Genomic DNA, 21541 nt, shown 5'->3' with positions numbered 1-21541 from the left:
CCTTTGGAGGCGTCTTACGAAATGTGCTTCAGAACTGTCTTCCCAGGAAATAAAAAGCAGGGCTCATTTATCCATTGGGTCCCCTTCACTGTTGATCAAGGTGGCCCCACAGGCATTACTTAATTTCCCTTGCACTTCTGGGTTGTATATATGTGACAGCTGAGTGTGTCCCTGCGGGTGTTCCATGCAGCAGTGTCAGAGAAGCAGGTGAGAGGTACAAGGTGCTGCCAGATACACATACATGATGATGGTTGACACCTACAAAGAACTAATGGCCACATATAGGAGTTGGGGCTGAGAGGATTTGGAGCAGTGTACAAGACATGACCTATATACAAGTCTTTGGTGACTCAAAGAATAGCAAAGACCCAGAAAGGCAGGAATGAAGCTGAGCCTGAGAGCAGCTATGACCAGCAGTTCAAACTCCATCTGGATCGTCTCAGTCTCGAATTTCTGTTTCTTTTCGTTGAGGATCACCCTTTCTTTCTCCTTAGAGATACCTTTCTCTTTGTGGCATAAAACTTGTCTCTTAATGGCTTTTACATTTTGTGTTTTATAATTTCTGCCTCAGGAGACAAACTGGCTGGTATACTTAGGCCCACATCTAATATTTCCTAGGGCAAAGCTTCATTGGCCAATTTGAGGTCAGGCATTCATTCTTGGACAAATGAGTATGTTTCAAGAGAGGTGTCAGGTAAGGACATGAGGACACTGGTAGAAACCATATAATAAAGTAGGAGAGGAGCAGTTTCCTAAAGAAGAGCATGATGCCAAGCAGATAATGCCAGAAATGTGTGTCTCATGTTCTATGTAAGACAGTGCCTGGACCGGAAAACATCTCTTAAAGCATATACAGTCTGGAAGTATCGTTAGCCAAAACCAGAAGGGACAAAATAGAGCCTGAATGAAGGCAAAGCCAGTGACAGGGAGGAAGATACAAGTGATGGGAAGGAGAAATAATCAGTGGGCCATGTGACCCATATTAGTTTCACGTGGTGCCCTTATATTTTTCATTACCAGAAACATATGCAACAAACATCTGCATTGCCGGATGCCAAGTCCTGTGACAGATGTTGGGGCTGCAAATGTGCGTAAGACAAAGCCTCTTCCCTCAAAGAGCAGAGAGTCCTGTGATTTGGCAACATAAATACCTTATTTCTGTAGGAAAACCTTTCATTCACGCCTTGGGATCACTGAATCCGTGACAAGAACCTAGTTATTGGAATATATTTGTGTAAGCACTCTTTTTACAGAAGGTCAAGGCCTGAGCTTGTGGCACCTCTTCATTTGGACTTAGTGCTTCACATCTGTGAATGAATGACATGGGGGCATTTTGTCTGGGCAGAGCACCAGTGAGAAAGCACTGAAACTTGACAGCAATTCTCAACATTTGCTTTCCCCCAACTTTGGGTCTTGTCTACATGGCTCCAAATAATAGTGGCCAATCTAGGTAATTCAACCATGTTCGTGGTTTGTGATGGTTGTCCTACACCTATTCTATTCAGTAAAATGCTGTCAATTAGGACTCCATTTGTCTTTCTCTTGTTGAATACCTAATCATCCTGTAAGACTTACTTCAAATACAAGCATTTGCATAACTTTCCTTCCTCTGTGTTCCCACATCATCTTCTATCATGTTGGATTGTAATTGTTTGTTCATATGTTGTCTTTCTCCCTTTAGATTCTGAGTTCCTTAAGGATAGAGACTTCATCTTACTTATCTTTGTTTCCCCAGGACTCAGCACAATGCATGGCACATAGTAGATTCTCGAGTTTGGAGGAGGAGTGGGCAATGAATTCAGAAAGTTTGTCCTCTATCAGATGAACAGTGCAGAGACATTTAAGCACTAAATGTTTTCACTGACTTTATTTTCCCTACATAAGCAAAAGATCCTTGAGATACTTTCAGTGCAGCTGGTGATCTAACTAGAATGTCACTGATATTTCAGACTCAGTGTACAACAAAAAACATTGCTGTTTCTGTTAAGTTTTTCAGCTCCTGTGAGAAATTCTGCAAAGGATCATAGCATCTGCACAAGACCAAGGTAAAAGAACTCTAATGATAGTTATGTCAGTATTATCATTATCTTTATTCTTATTTCATTTGTTTAGAAACAAGTCTCTGACCCCAGAGAAAATTGTGGTCTGTCTCAAAGGAGGCCACCCAGAAAACAATACACATTAAAACAAAACACAAAATATAGAAAGCCTTCTGCAGAGGTGAGAGGTGATTTTTCACACTTTTTTTTCTCACCTGATAAGTGATAGGGCACACTGTTAAATCTCCTTTGTTCATTTGAAGGGTGTTTCACATAATCCTGATTTAAACATACTGTTACCTACATTTCAGTCTTGAAGGCAGAGTAGCTCTGAACTATCACATCAAAAAAACCCAAAACCTGAATATAGTGCAATAATAGTTCAAAAGGGCAGTTTCTAAAAGCAAAAGATTTTTATCACAGTAACAATAGCTAGAATTTATGAACAGCCTATTATTTGTCAGAAACCACTCTCAGTGTTTGTCTATCTCAGTCAGTCATGCAGGGTGGTGGTATTGAGGACACTAGGCTGAGGAGGAGAAATGATTTACCAAATATAAGTTAGAAGTAGGGGAGCAGATATGTAGATACATGAATGAGTCTCACAGTTACATAGATGTATGCATAAGTGAGTCACGTAGCTATCAAGTTAAGCTAAAGTAGTCAGATACATATAATTGCATTTATATAAAGTTCAAAAGCAGGCAAAACTAATCAATTCTCATAGATATTAGGAGAGTAGTTACTTTTGTGGGTGGGGTTTGACTAAGAGGGGGTATCAAAGAGAATTCTGTATGACTAGAAATGTTCTGTATCTTGACTTGGATGGTAGTTCAAAACTATACATATATAAAAACTCATTCGGCTGCACAAAAATGTGTGCCCTTTTCTGTATATAAGTTACATCTCCATTAAAAAGTTAAAAAGTAAAAGAAGGGGAAGAGAATTTGAATTTAGCTGTTTAGTTCCAAAGCTGGTTTCATTCCATTACACAGTCTTTCTACAATTTCTCCAGTTTTTAAACACAGAATTTTGCCTGTTTTTGCACAGAAAAGTCTCCATAATAAACTATTGCAAGTAAGTTCATGTAGTGGAAACTGCAGAGTAAAAGAGTCTGGTTATGAAATGATGATGTAGTAAGTTGGGACTAGTTTATAGTTTTGTGACTCTTGTTAAAGGGAAGGCTATGGGTTTTACTTATATGGGGAATATCTAAGGGATATTACATAAGAAATTTTATCATCCTGTTTGCTGTTGTGGGTGAAATGGATTAGAAAGAATGATGGATGCCACAAAGAGAAAGTTAGGAGGCTGTTGCTGATAGATCTTGGACTGAATGTTTTGACACTGTGGTTGGTAGATGAAACAGAAATATATTAAGGAAGAACCGAGGAAACATTGTGGTCAATTGGAAGTGGGTGATGAAGGACAGACAGGACCTGGCTGAAGTGGCCGGGTGGACTCATCCTTATTGAAGTAGGCCCTATTCAAACACTAGGGAAACAGGGACAAAGGATATTGCTCTGGGGAGAGACTAATGTTAGGCAGGTCATTAGGGTTCTAGCCAAGTGACTTGGGATACAGGGAAGGTTTCTAGTCCTTGTAAAAAACACACACACAAAGACTAGACTATTATTATAGACTGAATTGTGTCCCAGAAAACTCAGATGTTGAAGTTTTAAGCCCAGTTCCTGAGAATGTAACTATTGGAGATAGTGTCTTTAAAGAGGTGATTAAGTTAAAAAGAGGTCATGAGGGTAGGCCCTAATCCAATATGAGTTGTCTCCTCATAAAAAAAAAAAAAAGTGGAAATTTGGACATAGACAGAAAGAAGACCATGTGAACAGACTGGGAGAAGATGGCTATCTACAAACCAAGGAGAGAGAGAACATCATTTGTCTGTATACATTTGTTTAGCAATGGAATTAACTAGAAATTATTCTTGACTCCTTGTTCTAGTCTCCTAAGTTCAATGGTAAAATTTAGGTTATTCCTTTGCGATTACTTTTACATCCATCCTTTCTTTTTACATTTCTGCATGTCCTAGTTGAGGCTGTCTTCCAATCCTGCCTGAACTATTGTAATAGCTTCTTCACTGTTCTGTTTATCTTCTGGGCCTCTCCTCACCACCTAAATCTATCCTGTAGAAAGTCTTTAGGAAACATCACTTTGACCACAATGCCATTTTTCTCTTTGTTAACCTTCAATAGCTCCTGGTTGTATATAGCAACAGATTTAAACACTCTTCAGTCTATTGTTTCAGGCTTTAAGAATCTGGCCCCCTCTAACATATTTCAGGCTTATTCCCTCTACCCTAGTTTTCCAAGTCCTCAAATGTATTAAAGTGTTTTCAGGCATTGCCCTCCACACGTCTACCATGCAGCTCTGTGCTTTCCACCCCCATACTACTGTTCATATGGTTCCACCTCTTACCTACCCCCTTTCCTGTGCCCCCACCAACCCTTCTAGGACATCTCAAATCCCAGATACTTTTGTTGCTGTTTTTCTCCTAGTGTGACATGCCTCTTCTCTGCCTACCCAGGCTACCCATCTTCCAAGGCCAACCATAATGTCTACCACATCCTGAAGTCTTTACTAACCGCCCTGACATTTAATCCTTTGTGAAAGGCTACTGTGGGGCATTTAGGCGACAGATATTGCCTGAGCCCAAGGGATCATGGCTGGATAATATATAGCTCCTAATTCCCAGGACAAGGTGTTCTCTTTCTTCTTTATGTGCCTCTTGCAGTTATTGCCCAAAGAACTGTCTATTAATAATGTGATATATTAGGAAATTTCTTCTGTTTTGAATTGCCAATTAAATTTCTATGATTTAGCTTTTTAAGAAGTGACTTACAGTTCCCAGTTAGATTGTAAAGACTTTGCCCCCAAACGATCTAGTTTAATATGGAGAGGAGAGGGATACACTATTACATACCAGGCACTGAGGTGCTATTTTTTGCCAATGCGTCTCATAGTGTGACATGGCTAGCAGTCCATTTTCTGGGACACACAAAACCCATGATTTTATAGATATTATTACTTAGGGTAAGGCTAAAGTGTATAGTGTCCATTTAAGTTTTTTTAAAAAGTGAGTTGATTTAAATAAAAAATATTAAATAATAATGGTTCAAGTAATACTCAGTTATGGCAAAAACCTATAGCAGTGGTCTTTCAGTTACCGAAACAGTGTTATATGATATCACATTCATTTCTCACAATAAACTTGCAAATTAAAAACTAAAGTCCAGAGGAACACTGTAACTTATAGGTCATTGATGCAGGTTCAGGTGTTGGTACCTAGGTCTCTGACTACAGCTCTCCAAGTTTCTCCTTTACTGTGATGCTCTTTTGCATATAGGAAGATTTCACGTAAGTACTTAACTGTGTGTCTGGCTTGTGTTTTTATACCCCACATCATCTCCTCAAGTAGATTTACTTTCTAAATGAAATCTTTCACCTCCAGAAAAATAAGAGGGGGTACTGGAATGAAATTGGTGCGTTTCTAAGCCATTTATAAAACAAAACATACAAGTCAAAGGACCTGATTTCCTGCCTGGCTGAGGGAAACATTAATTCTTTAAGTTGGCACCTCAACCTACAGCTGTAATAAGGCCCGTTATGCCCAAATAGGCCCTTAAACGGAAGACCTGCTGAGCAGAGACCCACTTTCCCAGCCCTGCTCAACTGTGTCCAGCTTTCCTGCCAACTGACCAGGCGGCAGCAGCAGCAGGGGAGGAGGGCCTGCAGGTAGGTGGGGAGGGGATCCTTGTGAAAGGCCCAAATCCCTCGCAGGGAAGAAGCAGCTGCTCCTTGTTTTCCTAACATCTGTCCCATCTGCCCCTAGCTGCACGTCACCCTTTGGAGGCTCAGGCTAGCTGACCGTGGATTCGACAAGCAAGCCTTTCTCAAGGCTGGTTGGTGAGCGGACCTTAGATAATTGTCGCCAGAAAGTTTCTTCTGTTGGGGCCCTTAGGGAGGATGGTTACCACTGTACTTCACCCTCCTCACAAAACATACAGCTTTAGTGACCAGCGTCGGGATTTGTACTCCCTGAAGGTACTGTTTCACTAAACAGAGGTACCCCTAGCGCCCAATTTAAAATTTTAACCTCCAGGGGAGCCACAGGGTGCTGATTTGGGGAAAAAAGAATGATATGCACACACTGTAAGCTGTGCCTATCTCAGACTTCCCTGACAACACGGTGCTCCTCGAGAATGGGGATCTTATTTTTATTCAGTTATTCCCCCCCCCCCTCCCCCCGCCGTATTCAAAACCACGGCTGGAACCTGGCAAGCACGAAATAGACGTTTATAAATGAATGAACGTTAACGAATAAAAAATAAAGAGCACAGGATCATTCATTTGATTCTCCCAAAGCGGGTGTGGAGGGTGGGGCTTGGATTCGGACCCAGTCACTAAGGGAGGCGCGGTCCCAAAGGTGCACAGGCTCTGCTCGCATCGCAGGTGCGCGGGCTCGTGCTGCTGCTCCGCCCGAAGCGGGGCTGCGCGGGCCCGAGACGGCCCCGCCCCCAAGGCGCGCGGCCACGCCCCCTTCCCGGTCCTTCCCGCGGGGAAGTCGGCTCCACTCCCTGCAAATTAGGGGTGGGGCCGGCAGGGCGCAGGCGCAGTGGGCGGCGGAAGTAGTGAGTAGGGGAGAAGGAAAGGACCTGCTGGGCTTCGCGAAGGGCGCCGCGCTCCTCCTTTTCCTCTGGCGGGAAGCTCCGGGCGGCAGCACGTGCGGCCGCGCCCAGGCTCCTCCCCTGCCCGCCCCCTGCCCGGGAGTGGCCACGCGGCTGCCTACCTCTGTCGCCGAGATGGCGCTCGACCCGGCAGGTACGCGGGCGGGAAGCGGGGGTTGCTGAAGAGCCTCGGCGCGGGTCTGCAGCCGCGGGCCTGCGGGCCGGGTGCCGGCCTGGGGGAGGCTGAGCTCTGAGGCTGCGCCGCTTCCGCAGGCGGCCCCTCCCGCCTGCCGGCCGCTCGGGGTTCTGGGCCGGCCCGGCGTCTTCCCTGCGGCCTCAGGGCATCTCCCCGCGCCCTGCGGTTAGGGTCGGGGAGAGGCCCTGGGCTGCTCGCCCGGGCCCGGCCGTGCGCGGCCCGCAGACATGCCCCTCCTAAGCGCGACATCCTCATTCTCTTTTTTCGCCGTTTTGGGACACAGACTCCGTTAGATATCTGTAGCCCAACTTAAAAACAACAACATAAAGGATCGGTCACAGTGGGAAGGGGCAGTTTCTTTGGAAAGGATCACCAAAGTCGTCATATTGACTTAAATGCTTCCACACCCCACTTGCATTTGCAACAGCAATTTCAGTTTCCCTTGAATTCCTGTCCTTACGGAAGCTGACCTGGGGCACCTTTGCCTTAGGCTATTTACGTAAGCGTGTAGTTAAAAGAATGTCCTTTTTGGAGGGAATGGTAGTTGGTCTGGTTCATTCCCTTCATTTTAACGATATGAAAACACCAGGCCTTGGGAGGAGAAATGGATTCAAAACGTTGGATATTCGGAAATGAAAAAAATCACTTTGATAGACCTCAAAGAGGAAAAAAATACGTGTAGCTGACAAATAATAGATTTATTGAACACTTTGTTATCAAACTACGTATTCTCACTTATCCAACAGTAGTAGCATGGTATGGCTGATATAGGATCTCCGTTTTACAGATTAGGAAACAGGCTGACAGGATAAAATAATTTGAAGCGTGAAAGAATTTCCAGAACACATAATGATCATACTGATACTGGGCCAGGTGATTGAATCAGACTTTATGAAGCAGTTCACAACTGATCTGGGCTTTGAAAGAGAATTTCTAGTGGTTGGAGTTGGTGAAGATGTGGTAGAATGAGCAAATAGGTAGACAGGAAAGTGCACTGTGTGATGTTTGGCTACAGGGAGAATGCCTTGATTTGGTGGGGGGGGGGGGCGGGGAGGAGTGGCAATGAGGAATGTGTATGGAAAGTTCAGATTGGAAAGTAGATTGAGGCCTATATAATCCTAGTGTTTCTGAGCTGGAAGTGACTTCATAGTTATTTCATACAGATAAGAGAGCCTCAGAGAGGTTAAAGGCTTTCATATGTCTTTATTATTGAATATAGACAGACAGGGAAATTTAGGAAAAAAATCATCATACCTGCTGGCTCCACTTTCTTACTGTCCAGAGACTCGTAACCCACTCCAATCTTGTGGTGTCCTCAAGGCCACACAGCTAATGGCTGGTAGAACCAAGTCTAGATAGAACTCAGATAATTTCCATTCCAGTCCAGCGCTGTAGATGCAGACCCTCCCCCATTGAGTATTTATTGATTAAACAACTATTTGTTGAGTGCCCATTATATGTCATGTATTGTTCTAGGCCCTAGGAAACTGATCTATAGAACAAACAGGATCCCTATTTGGAATAGAGCTTGTGTCCTGGTGGTAGAAGAAAGAAGACAACTGCCGCTCCCCCACCTTAGACACACACTGTTACAGATTGTGATAAACATTATGAAGAAGATAAGCAGTGTCCTATGGTAGATGGTGAAGAGAGGACAGCTTTAGATAGTGGTCAGTAAAGAACTCTCTGAGGAAGTGTCAGTTAAATTGGAATCTGAAGGAGGAGGGAGATAGGGAAAGAGTATGCTAGGCAGTCAATGTTGTAAATACTTAAAATATTTGACTGGCATGAGGGCCAAAGTGTGGAGGAGATCCTTAGGGAAAGATGTTGGGAAAGTAGGCAGAAGCTAGATGCTGCAGGGCCTTGAAGGCTGTGATAAGAAAACATTTGGACTTTTTTTCTGATGTTTACAAAAGCTTTTGGAGGCTTTTAAGGAGGGCATGATATAATTTGAAAGTTATGGCATAATATAATTTATGTTTTTATTACCCTGGCTGGGAAGTCCAGGATCAAGGTGCTGACTGATTTTGTTGCTGGGTCCTCCCCTTATAAGGCCTTCTATCAGATTAGGGCCCTACCTATATGACCTCATTTAACCTTAACCTCCTAAAAGCACTATGTCCAAATATAGTCTTATTCAGGAATTTGGGGGGTGAGGGGGAGAAAAATTCAGTCCATAGCAGCCATTGGTCTATCAGGAGAAGATTCCATAGATAGTGACGTGATATATTGTCAATCCAGATGTGATTAGAGCCATAGTATTGGTGACTACAAAATCTTGAGATTAGAGGAAGGAGAAGTCACTTTCAGGTGCTGGGGTCAGGGAAAACTTTGGGATGGAACAAGTATTGGCTTCAATTTTAAATAAGTAAACTTTGATAAGAAAATAAGAAGTAGAAGATAGGAAATAAAGACAGAAGGTTAAGCTGGAGTTTGACTTGACCATTTCTTTGCTGGGTCATGTTGTAAGATTGCTTTGAGCTTTATGGACCTCAGCTTCTTCTAATACCTGCTTGTGCATGTGATAATGTTTGTAAAACAGTTCCTGCCACCTCCCCTTCCTTCTGCAATATTTATTGTGCTGCTTCTGTGTACTATGCAAATGTAAGCTGATTTTTTTAGGTGAGGAGGATAGCAAAACTACTGGGAAAATGAAGATTTAAATTGTAGAAATGTTAAGTAGGAATCATAATGCTGGTGGGACATAGAAATGACCAATATATGCTTGAAAATATCGGTAGAGTAGATTTGGAGCGACAGACAAGCTCTGAGAACTCAGCATAATAAACACAATCATTAAAGATAGAACCTTGTGGGATTGCCACAAAAGGAAGAGGGGCAGATCTTTATATTGTAAGCATTTATACTTTTTCTAGTATTATTACCATTGTTTAGAGTATTTTTGAGACTCCTTTAAAATTTGCCTTCAGCAGCTATAGTACATTTACCTTAATATCCTCCTTTTGGCAAATTTTTGTTAATAAGGCAAACTTGAATTTCACCCAGGATTAGCCAAAATCAGTCTAACGAAGGTGGTACATGCTCATCCCCGGAAATGCTACTCCCCCAAAAAAGTTATATTATAGAACTGATTTTCATGTTCACTCAGACTGGCTCTGAAGACAATGCCAAGAAAGATATTGTGAGTGATTTGAGCAAAGGTTGAGAATCTTTGAAATAAGTGAATAACTTCTTTATAGAAAAATACTTTCCCCACTCTGTTATCGAAGTGGTACATGTCTCTTTGTGTAAATTTAGTGAAATATTGTAATATGAAGAAGCAGCACCAGTAGAGATAGGGTGACCAGAGGCATTGAGGGACATTCATAGTTTTGAGAATAGTCTACCATATTCTAGATGTACATTAGAGAAAAAATAATCAGGCTGTTATTGCTGAGAAGGCATAGGCATGCTGTCCTTGACTGCTTTCTCAGCTATTTTCTTCTGTCTCCCATAATACTGCTGATTTTCGATTAGATATCAGTGGGAAACTGCTTGTTGGAAAAGATAGTCTTGAAGTTTTACGAAATAAACAAATGTGAAGCCTTGTTATTCGAGAAATTATGGCCTCAATGGAGATTGCAGCAGGTTTCTAAAATTGGCATGTCTTATTACATAAGTTGATTTCCTGCTTGGTATAATTTTAGATTTGTTGTCTCTTTCTGGCCTCATCTTGGTTAAAGTAATGTGGGTGGAAGAGGAAGTTTTCATACCTAGCAATCTGCAGAATCAGGTCCAAGAAATAGATGCCTTTGGGAAATGTACCGTCTAATGTGAACTAGGTGTTTATTAACAGGGAAAGCTGATAGGTAGGACAAAGAAGTTCAAATGAAGCTTACAGTTGTGGAACATAGGTGGTATCTGAGCCACAGGCTAAGCAGAGATAGGCACATTTACTTCACTGATCTGCTTTTTGTATTTTGTAAGAGTTTGAGCTTATAGAAAAATCAGATTGTTACTGATTGACTGACTCTTTGAAGTTGTTTTTCAGCCAACTGACAAATCACTCCTCTTGCTTTTTTTAAAAAAAAAATAATTTTCTCCATGGTAAGAATCAGGAAATCAGATTTCCATTTAACTTGACTTTCTGATTAAAAAATGAGGAGTATGCAGTTGTGAATTTTGCTGTTCAAAATGATGCTTCTGAAACAGTTCTGTCGTCTAAGGGTTTCCGTGCTTCAGCATAACTGAAGCTCACATAACCTTATTTGCTGAAATCCCTTAAATCTGCCACCATCTCAGGTGCATGATAGTGTTGTGGAAGAAGATGTGGGACCTCTGTTCCATGAACTTGACATTGCCATTTTATCAGAGATCAGAGACTGGGTAATTTCACCTCTGTGAGCATCCACGTCATCTGCAAAATGGAATAAAAATACTTATTGGAGAGGGCTGTTATGAAGACTATAGGCCCTTTATTGCCCTCTTGTTGATGTTTCATAAACAGAGGTGCCTGGAATATTGGGGGTGTGGGGTGTAATCTCTCCTAGTACTGATTTTCTGCTTTGTGTGTGTGTGTGTGTCAGTTCAAGTATGACTTGAAGGACAGGAAGTGAAAGGAACACTGATCACTATCTTAGTTTTCCCTAAGGGTCTCTGCCCACCCCATTCCTTTTCACATTTTAGGCTATCTTATAGCCTTCTCTAGGCAAGAAGGTATGAATAAGCTGGCAAGAACATGAAAATCTGCTCAGAAGCATGCTTATCTTTGTCATTTGTAGGAGAACTGGCGTCTGCCTAGCTTCCTGGTGTGAAGGTAGTGATTGAGAGTTCTGGCCTTGTACTGTATAAGATGCCGTCTGCCTAGGGCTCTTTATTTTGAGACTCTTGGTATGAAGTAGAGAAGAGGGACCTAAAGATCAAAACTGATGCTAATGAGAAAACTGTTGTACATTTACTGCATATTTTTCTCGTTTTTCTTCCCTCTGGAGTAAACAGTAGCTTGGAAATGTCTTCAGGAGCAAGTCAAGGAAACTAGGAAGTTAAAAATTTGAAAAGTGTCAGTATCTAAATAAGAATCAAGTTAGCTAAATGAAAACATTTTTATTATTGTAAAGGCATACCTTGCCCTTCAGGTGTCACTTCCAGTGAAAGATCCGCAGTATTCTGATTTGCTTCCCCATTATCTTTGTGGATTCATAGCAAGTACTGTTGTCAGTAGCCTTGTAATCTAGTGCTGCCATATTTGCAGGAGCATGGGAGCCCCACAGCAGAATCTGAGCTAACAAGTTCAGCCAGTGAAAAAGGTGAAAATTGACTTTCAGGTGGTGATGGAATGTTGAGAAGTTAGAGCTTTGGAAATTTTTCCTGGTGGCATTGTTCTGATTCTTCGGCTCAGTATAAATTCATGTGACTACAGTAGCAAACTCAATATTTGATTTTTTTTCTGTCTCTGTACAAATGGATAACATGCATCACATTGACATTAAGGGAACCACTGTAATTTTATGAATAAAACTGCCGCATCTATAATATTTGTAGTGTTGGAGATAGCTCTGAAATATGTATAAAATCATAATTAATTAATGGTTGATATGTAGTGATTGGTATGCTACCAAATGGAAAACTCTTTAGCAGAATTTATGTATATATTTTAAAGTCTGTTATTTCTGATTTAACACCCTAATCAAGACATCCCTCAAAGTATACCTTTCTCAATTCCCATAGATAACCAGTGTTCTAATTTTTATCACCATAGATTAATTCTGCATGTTCTTGAATCATGCATTGTGTAGTCTTGTGTCTGGCTTCTTTTTCTGAACAAATTTTTTTTTTTTTTAAATATATCTTTATTGATTTCAGAGAGAGGAAAGGAGAGGGAGAGAGAGAGACAGAAACATCAATGATGAGCGAGTCATTGATCAAGCCCACAACCCGGGCATGTGCCCTGGCTGGGAATTGAACCCTGATCCCCTGGATCCTAGGTCGACGCTCAACTGCTGAGCCACGCCTGGCCAGGCCTGAACAAAATTTTTGAGATTCACCCATGTTGAGTGTATCAGTACATAATTTTTTGGTACTCCTAAGTAACATTCAGTTGGGTATTTAGGTTGTTTCTAATTTTTAAACTGACTTGTACAGATTGTTTTCTGGACATATATTTTCATTTATCTTGGGTGAATGAATACCTAGGGATGGAAAATAGGTTGGGTGTATATTTAACTTCATAAGAAGCAGTTTTCCAAAGAAGTTTATCATTTCACACTCCCACCAGCAATTGTATACGAAAGTTCCAGTTTCTCCACATTTTCCCTAACATTTGGTGTTCTCAGTGTTTTTAATTTTAGTCATTCTGGTGGGTGTAAATGATATCATGGGTTTCATTTGCATTTTCTTAATGACTAATGATTTTGAACATCTTTTCATGTACGTATTTGCAATTTGTATTCTTTTTGAAGTGTCCATTAAAGCCTTTGCCCCTATTTTTTATTGGGTTGTTTGTATTTTTGATATTGATATATAGGTGTTCTTAATATATTTGATTCAAGTTCTTTGTCCATATATCTGTATGGATAGTGAACACTTCTGGTCTGTGGCTTGCCTTTTAGTTTTGTTTAATAGTTTTATTTATGATCTATGGCAAATTAATTTTTGTGGGTTCTATGAAGTTGGGGGTCAGAGAGTTCAGGTTGATTTTCTTTTCATGTTTATCCAGGTCTTTGTTGAAAATACTTTTGTTTTTTCATTGACTAGTCTTGGTGCATTTTTCAAATTAAATTGTATATATATATATATATATATATGTATTTCTGTATTCTATTTTGTTAATCTATTTGCTTATCTTAATTTTACCAATATTCCACTACTGCGATTGCTGTAGCTTTGTAGTACGACTTTCTCATCAAGTCATCCAAATTTGTTCTTTTATTTTAATGTTGTTCTGGGTATTTTAGGCCCTTTGCTTTTATAACTTAATTTTCCACCTGCAAATTAGTGCAGTTCCATGTACCTGTTCTCCAGCTTTCCTTAGTGACACTGTCTTAAATAATCATAGTACATGTCTTTAATGAGTGTGTTATTGCCTTTAAAGGGGCAAAAATTGATATTGGGTGAGAAAAATCTTGCTATTTTAATGTATAGAGCACTGTTATATATACAGCACATAAACAGATGTACAGTGTATCTGTGATAGTAACATTTCATAGGGGGAAATTAAGAAATAATGTCTGAAAAGGCTCCTTTAGGGGCAAAAAGGAAAAAAGGTTGGGACGCACTGCTATAATTCAGTGTAACTAAGGAAACCAGGAATTGACTTTAGTTTAATACTGTTTACTCGGGTACATCTCTTATTCTAATTTTACCACTTTTTACATGTACTTGTGTGTGTGTGTGTGTGTGTGTGTGTGTAGTTACATGACATTTTATTACATGTGAAGATTCAGGTAACCATGATCACGTCAGCATACAGAACTGTTATATCACCACAAAGAAAATCCCTCATGTTACCTCAGCTCGAACTATTGGTGACCAGTGATTTGTTTTCTATCATTAATTTTGTCCCTTTGAGAATCTTATGTAAATGGAATCATAGAATAAGTAACCTTCTGTGATTATCTTCTTTTCATTCAGCATAATGCCCTTGAAGTCCATTCAAGTTGCTGCTCTTGTATATCAACAGTTGATTCTGTTTTATGCTGAGTAATAGTCCATTTTCTGGATGAACCATTGTTGATCCATTCAGCAATTGAGGCACTTTTGGATTATTTCCTTATTTTGGCTGTTACAAATAACCCTGCAATGAACATTTGTACATATGTTTTTGTGTGAACTTCACGTTTTATTTCTCTAGGATAAATCCTGAGGAGTATGTTTGCTGGGTCATATGGTAACTCGTATGATAAATTCTTTCACATTTTTTGAGATTTGTTTCATAACCCAGCCTATGGTTTATCTTGGTAAATATTCAGCTGTTATTCAGTGGAGTATTTATCAATGTTAGGTCAAGTTAGTTGATGTTGTTCACGTACTTTACAGTTTCAATATGTAAATTTAAATGTCTGTTTTTCTATTCTGCTTTATGCATTTCACATTTGTACATCATGGATTCATTTTTATTTTATTTTATTTATTTTTTTCTCGTGGCAGATTTTATTTTACAAAGGTCACAACATTATCTTCCATCCCTCATGCTGTCTGTAATGTGGTCTTGTCACAAAGAATGGAATCTTAATACCCCTCCACTGGAGTATAGGCTGCCCTTAGTGATTTGTTATCAGTATAACGTAGCTTGAAAGATGCTGCGTGGCTTCGGTGACAGGGTCAGAAAAGGCCATACGGCTTTCACTCACTTATCTTGGAAGGCTTGCTCTCTAGCCATTCCTTCTCCAACTGCCGCCTCTCATGACCTGCCTGCCGTGCTGTGAGAAGCCAAACCAAATGGAGTGGCCATGGGTAGGTGCTCTGGTTTACAGTCCTCACTGGGCCTGTCCTTCAGCCATTCCAGCCCCACCGTCGGATACGTAAGTGAAGAAGGAAGTCATCTTGGAAGTAAATCGTCCAGCCCCAGCTTCTGCAGCTGTTGGAATCCACACCCGTCGTTTGAGTCTACTGAGATGAGGCACAGACATGGTGAAGCCGAGAAGAGTCTATTCTGCTTTTCCTTTCTGAATTCCCGCCCTATAGGATCCCTGTACAGTGTTTTACATCATTGAGTTTTGATTAGTGGCTTGCCACAGAGCGGTAGGGATAGATTCTTTTTCAGTAGAGTTTGAAAGAGGTAAACTTTTCAGACCCTACATAACTGAAAATATCTTTAACTTCACGCTTCATTGGCTCTAGAATTCTTGGATATAAAGTAATTCTCAGAACTTTGAAGTTATTTCTCCATTGTCTTGTTGCATCCATGGCTTGCCACGGAAACATGATGTAATCTGATTCTCATTCCTCTGTGTGAGTGATGCATTTTCCCTTTGAAGCTTTTACGATTTTTGAGTTTCAGACATTTCATTTAAATGCATGTAGGTAATCTATGGTCTATTTCTGTCCTTGGACGTTTTATTTGCTTCTGTATATTGTATGAATTTTAAAACAGTATTTTCTTTACTCTTTAAGCTCTCCTAGGAGATGGTTACTTCTTGATTAATTACAGTTGGGTTCTCCCTTTCACTGTGTTGTCCTTCATCAGTTAAGGTGATTCTTGGCTGTTTTTTGTTTGCTTTTTGAGATGCCCTGTTACCCTCTGTGAATACTGAATCATTCCATAGCTACCTGCATCCACGGGTTGTTGTTAACCACATAGTACCAGGAAAAGTTTAGGGGCTCCTGTTCGTCCTAGGTGTTACGAGGTACTGGGAACCTTCCTGGTCAATGTTTGGGGAGAATTACCTGTTATTCTATTGTTCTTTAACCCGTTGTCTGAAGGCAGCAGCAGAAGTGACTCACTTGGCTCCTACTCAGGTATTTCAACCAATAATGCTTTCGTTTCCTCAAGGGAAGTCTTTTGCTCCCCATTTTTGCTGCTCCAGAGCATGGAGCAGTACCCACTTTTGATAGAAGTTTCTCCCTGGGGAAGAACTGTGGGGAAATGACTACCTCCTGGACTCTGATCTCCCTGACCAGGAGTTGAACAGGCAACCTTTCGGAGCATGGACGATGCTCCACCCAGCCGCGCCACCCAGCCAGGGTACTTCCCTTCTGTTTTTCAGGACTCTAGGAATTTAAGAAGCAGGTGGGACTCTGGAGCAGGTGCTCAGTCTACCACTTCAGTTTAATTGTTGTAGCTGTGTTTAAAATGCACAGAAACCTCACAGGCTTTTTTTATATGCACACAGAGTTCCACGTTTTCTTCTGCCAGTTTTGGCTTTCTTAAACTACTCTTATTACTAAGTAAATTATTCTCTTGTCTCTTAATCTTGGATCTCACTATCAATAAAAATCATCTATCCTTGGATCTTAGTGTTGATAAAACTCCTCTTGTGGATTATATTAATAAGAAACATTATAATCTTTTACTCTGTGACTTAATTTTGACAAGATTACATGGAATATGTTATCATATAAAAGTGCTGCAACATAGCATGCAGAAATTTTTAGAAGGATGTTGCCTATGTCTCATATTTCTTTTCCTGCTGTATATAAAAATAATTTGGAGTGACTTTCAGTGACTGAAATAATCACAATTTTATGACATTATAAAACAGTCAGTTTTTAATATATTTGTATAGGCTTTTATTTAAGTAAACCCGAGTACTTATTTTACCCCTGAAAAAGTAAATCAAGGTGATTTACTTGAGACTCTACTATATTAAAGAAAGCTCTGTCTTTTTTTTTTTAGAGCAGCATCTCAGACATGTTGAAAAAGATGTTTTGATCCCTAAAATAATGAGAGAAAAGGCCCGAGAGAGATGTTCTGAACAAGTTCAAGGTAAGATTCGAATATTCACATAAAGATCAAATACATTTTTTATCGTGTGATCTGAATTTAATCCTTAGCCTTAGAGTCAAGTAGTCAATGAATTAATATGTATGAATTTATTCTCACCCTTTCACTGAGATACCAGGGTTTCAGCTTTCAGAACTTCCAGACGATATTGAATTCATTTACAGTTTAAAAATATTCTCTCAAATTATTAGTAAAAAACACTTTTTCTCCCAGAAGTATAGTTACATATAGAGAAAGTCTTAGTATGACTATTTTGGAGAAACAAGTTATTCTGGTGGTTTTAATAGGGAAAGAAGAAACATAAAAAACCATGTACCTGTTTTTCATCTATCAACGTATTCATATAGGTACATACCCTAAGATGATTTTTTTTGGTGTCACTGTCTATTACTGAATTGATAATGGAATTCCTATAGTACTTACAATGAGTCCTTTTTTTTTTTTAGTGTATTATGTTTATAAGTGGAAGCTGTTTATGTAAATGCATGCACTAAGCACTCACATATGCACGTTTTCTTTGGAGAGTGTTTTTTATTGAATACTGCTGTATTCTATACATCTAGAGATGTATTGTTGATTAATATTAATGTGGAAAATGTAAGCAAACCAGTGGAAGGTGAAAAATGAGGCTGTAAATGTTGAGTCATTAGAAAAGCAGATGGCAGTATTACTGTAGAAATGTCTTTTGAAAATAACCCACCTCTTGGAACGGTCACCTAACAGAAACAGTAGTAAAACTTTGCTGACGTCGACTATTTTCCTGGCTCCCTTTCCTCACTTTCCCTTGTAGTGTTCTTCATTGAGGAACCACAATAATTCCTATCATGGGTGATGAAACTTCACTGCAAGTTTCTCTACAAGGGAGCCAGACTTCTGCCAACTGTAGTTTTGGGATTTTGGATGCTAGGAGCATTTCTGACCCTCTGATGCTGTCTCCTTTGTGATTAATAGATTGAGGCAGTAGAAAAGAAGAATAGTTCCTCAGAACTGGCATTGTATGATGGTCATTTCTGTTTCTTAAGTGACTTATTAGGACATATTCCAGTTTAAATCCATTTATAAATTAAATTTAAATTAAATCCATTTATAAATAAATTTATTAATAAATTGCCAGTAATTTATTAGTATCATTCTATGGTTATTACTCTTGCTTTCACTATGAATTAGTTGTTTAATCAGAGCACTTTCCTTCCACCCCCAACCCCCAGGTGTCAGGAAAAATTAACCCATAGGCACCTGCAGGCAGGGTTTAGTGCACATCTGGCATTGGCAGGTGTCATGCTGATAGTCTCAAGAGCTAATCCTCCACTTACCTCATAGAACTTTAAAAATAATATATATATCCTGACACAGGTGGGGGAGGAAAAACTTAAAAATGGATAATAAAGTTACAGGGTTAGTATTAGCTTTTCACTACCAGGGACATTACTTTAGTAAGTAAATGTTCTGAAGTTATAAATGTGAGTTGTATTTATGCAGTTTTGTAACACATTTTTCTGATATCTAGAATGAAGGAAAGCCAACTAACTCAATTATAGATTGAGTTTTTACTCCCATGATTCAGATGAAAATGTAGAATGATTGTGTGGCTTTGGGTGTTAGAACTGTCTTTTCTTACTTTTAGATGGTGAAGCTTTGTTTTTTGGTTTTTGAAATGAAAGAAACAGTATAAACTTAAACTATTTATTTGTATGTGTCCCACAACTACTACTTTGTAAAGAGTACAAAGAGTACTTTGCTTCTTTATCAAAATTAAGTTGTTTAGGCTATTGACATGGTTAACTTTCTCTTTTATTAATATACTTAAAATCTTCTGAAGGCTGAAAGCATCTTAAAATTTGGGTTATTTCAGTGTATTTGTAATAGAACATGTTATAACAATTGATTTTTGAACATTTGAATTTTTATAGATAATCATATATTGATTTTTTTAAGACCATATGGTCCAAACCAGTGTTTTAGAATCTAAAATTGATTATTTTATAGAGGAATAATCCTTAGTATTCTCCCTGTTTAACCATGTGAGTTAGGAAAGAACACACATTGGTATTGCTCAAGTGGCAGAACAACAGCTACATTTAAACTGAACAATAAGATGTAAATTAGAATCAGGACACTTCCATTGTAGTTTATTTACTGTTAATCACTTTTGCTTTATTAAATAATTATAGGATTTCATATAAAAACATTACACATTGTATAGTTCTTGGATAAAGATATAGGAATTTTAATAAGTGATTTGACTTTCTGCTAAATGCCTGAAACATGATTATGTAGGAAAGCTTTTCTGTTTGATTTTTTTTTTTTCTTCCATGTCATTTCAGCCCAGTTGATCATAAGAATTGGGTCAGACTGCCAGCAACTTAGGTTTGTGAAGGGAATGGAACAGCTTTTCCAGGGACAAAGAGAAATGAAATCACTTTCAATGAAAGCAAGATGCCTCATTATAGTCACCAACAGCAGTTATTGACAGCTACACTTCCTATTAACAAGGAGCATTTAACTAAGAGTTTGGCTGTTGGATCTTTGGACTTGATCTAATTTGCTAGCATTAATTAGTTTCTTTTGAGCGCAGACACTTGGTGCTCACAGCTATAGATTTGGAGGGCTAATTAGGATAGAAAATTGAACAGAATGGAGTAAGGCATTAACCTTCACCCATTACCAGCTGGGACACTGATAAAGACCACAGAGTCCAAATGCTCCCTATTGATGTGAAGATACCCTAATGAATATCAGTTTCAGCCAGGTTGCTATATTCTTACTAGTTCTCTCTTCATTATACATTTCAACCGGCTTCCCTGATACCTTCATTATCTATAGGTACTAGTGGCTTTTATTATACACTGATTTAGTCTGAGTTGCACATTTCACCTTATGTTTTAAACATAATTAAAATTTATCTTAAGTAGCAGATAACATTTAGAATATTTCATTATATACTCCAGTAGTAAAATTTACCTTTTATGTACAATGACATGATTCTGATTCTACAATGAATTTTTATGGTCACAGTAAGATTGTCATTTCAATACAATGAAAACTATAACCTTAAATAAGAAAATAAGAAAATCTTTGCTTTTGTATTATAGTTAAGCAGCTTGTATTAAACGTATTCACTTGAAAACCTTTGCCTTTTTTTGTTTATTTTTGAAGAGAAAATAGTGGTCATCACCTTCACTTTTGGAACTTAACTTTGATTTGATGAGTAAAGATGGCTTTACCTAGAGATTGCAAACAGAATTGAGAAGCCTGATCATATTATTGTATAAGCTTTGACAAGATTATAAACTGTTAATAAAGCATACATCAAAAGAAAAGCTGTTGAACAATTGATTTAAATAGGAAGTTCAGCTTTATAATCTTCTTTTGCCAGGGATATTATTGGCAGTCAGCAGAGGCACTAAAATAAATGGCTAAGGTATATACTGGTATACATTAGCACAGTGTACTTGGGAGTGGAACTGAAGGAAAATTCTAGAATGGCCAATCTCCCTTCCACTCTGTTGCAGTGTTTTTGATCTTCTGACCAATAGGTGGGGTTTGATTCTAAAGGAATGATAAAATACAAGGAAGCAAGGATTGTTTGCTTGATAAAATACAAGGAAACATCAGGGAGCTAAATAACACAGAAACTTGATAAAGTGCCTACCCTTTTCTGTCTATCAGACACAACTGAAGTTATGTTACATTTTGCTAAATTCCAAAGATAGGTGAATAGACAAAATCAAATTAAGAATGCTTAGGACAGTCTTTCAGAGATCTGCAGGCAGAGAACTATCAAAAATCATTAAAACGATTAGAGACTATAAATGGTAAAAGTAATTAATCTTCTCTCTGGCTATGTTACTTGACCTGCTGAAAAATTTCATTTGTTGTTTCAGTTGTGCCATTACCACGTATATTTTTGCCATTTAATCAGTTCACCAATGTTAACTAACACTGAAGCGGAGCTATAACATTAAGACTGGTTTGGATGTGTTAGGAGGATAATATATACAGTCACCAAATGTGATAATATCTGTTGTGTATATTACATATGTACTCTAAGAAATATAAAGAGATATATAACACCCACTCTCTCCCCTTTGGACCTCCACTGGACTGTGTCGGGCCCCAAGACCAGCTCTGGGTTTGGTAATTTGCTAGGCAGACTCATAGGACTCAGCACATAGTCATACTCATGGCTAAGATTTATTCCAGCAAAAGGATACAAACAAAACCAGCAAAGGGAAAAGGCACA

At 39.1% G+C, this 21541-nt stretch overlaps 1 protein-coding gene across 1 annotated transcript in view; it reads left to right on the top strand.

Moving 5' to 3' along the window:
• The first annotated feature begins 6782 nt into the window (after positions 1-6782).
• CMC1 (C-X9-C motif containing 1) overlaps positions 6783-21541 on the top strand; it is a 46056-nt gene continuing 31297 nt past the window's right edge. Inside the window, exons 1-2 of the mRNA XM_087824909.1 lie at positions 6783-6875; positions 17191-17280. Of these exons, the coding sequence (XP_087681035.1) occupies positions 6857-6875; positions 17191-17280 (109 nt within the window). The 5' untranslated portion in view covers positions 6783-6856. The remainder of the gene's footprint in view (positions 6876-17190; positions 17281-21541) is intronic.

This window comes from Miniopterus natalensis, chromosome 15 (assembly GCF_054644295.1).
Source record: "Miniopterus natalensis isolate mMinNat1 chromosome 15, mMinNat1.hap1, whole genome shotgun sequence".
Taxonomy (NCBI): Eukaryota; Metazoa; Chordata; class Mammalia; order Chiroptera; family Miniopteridae; genus Miniopterus; species Miniopterus natalensis.
Note: the sequence above shows the minus strand (reverse complement) of the source record. Positions and strands in the feature narration are given on the sequence as shown.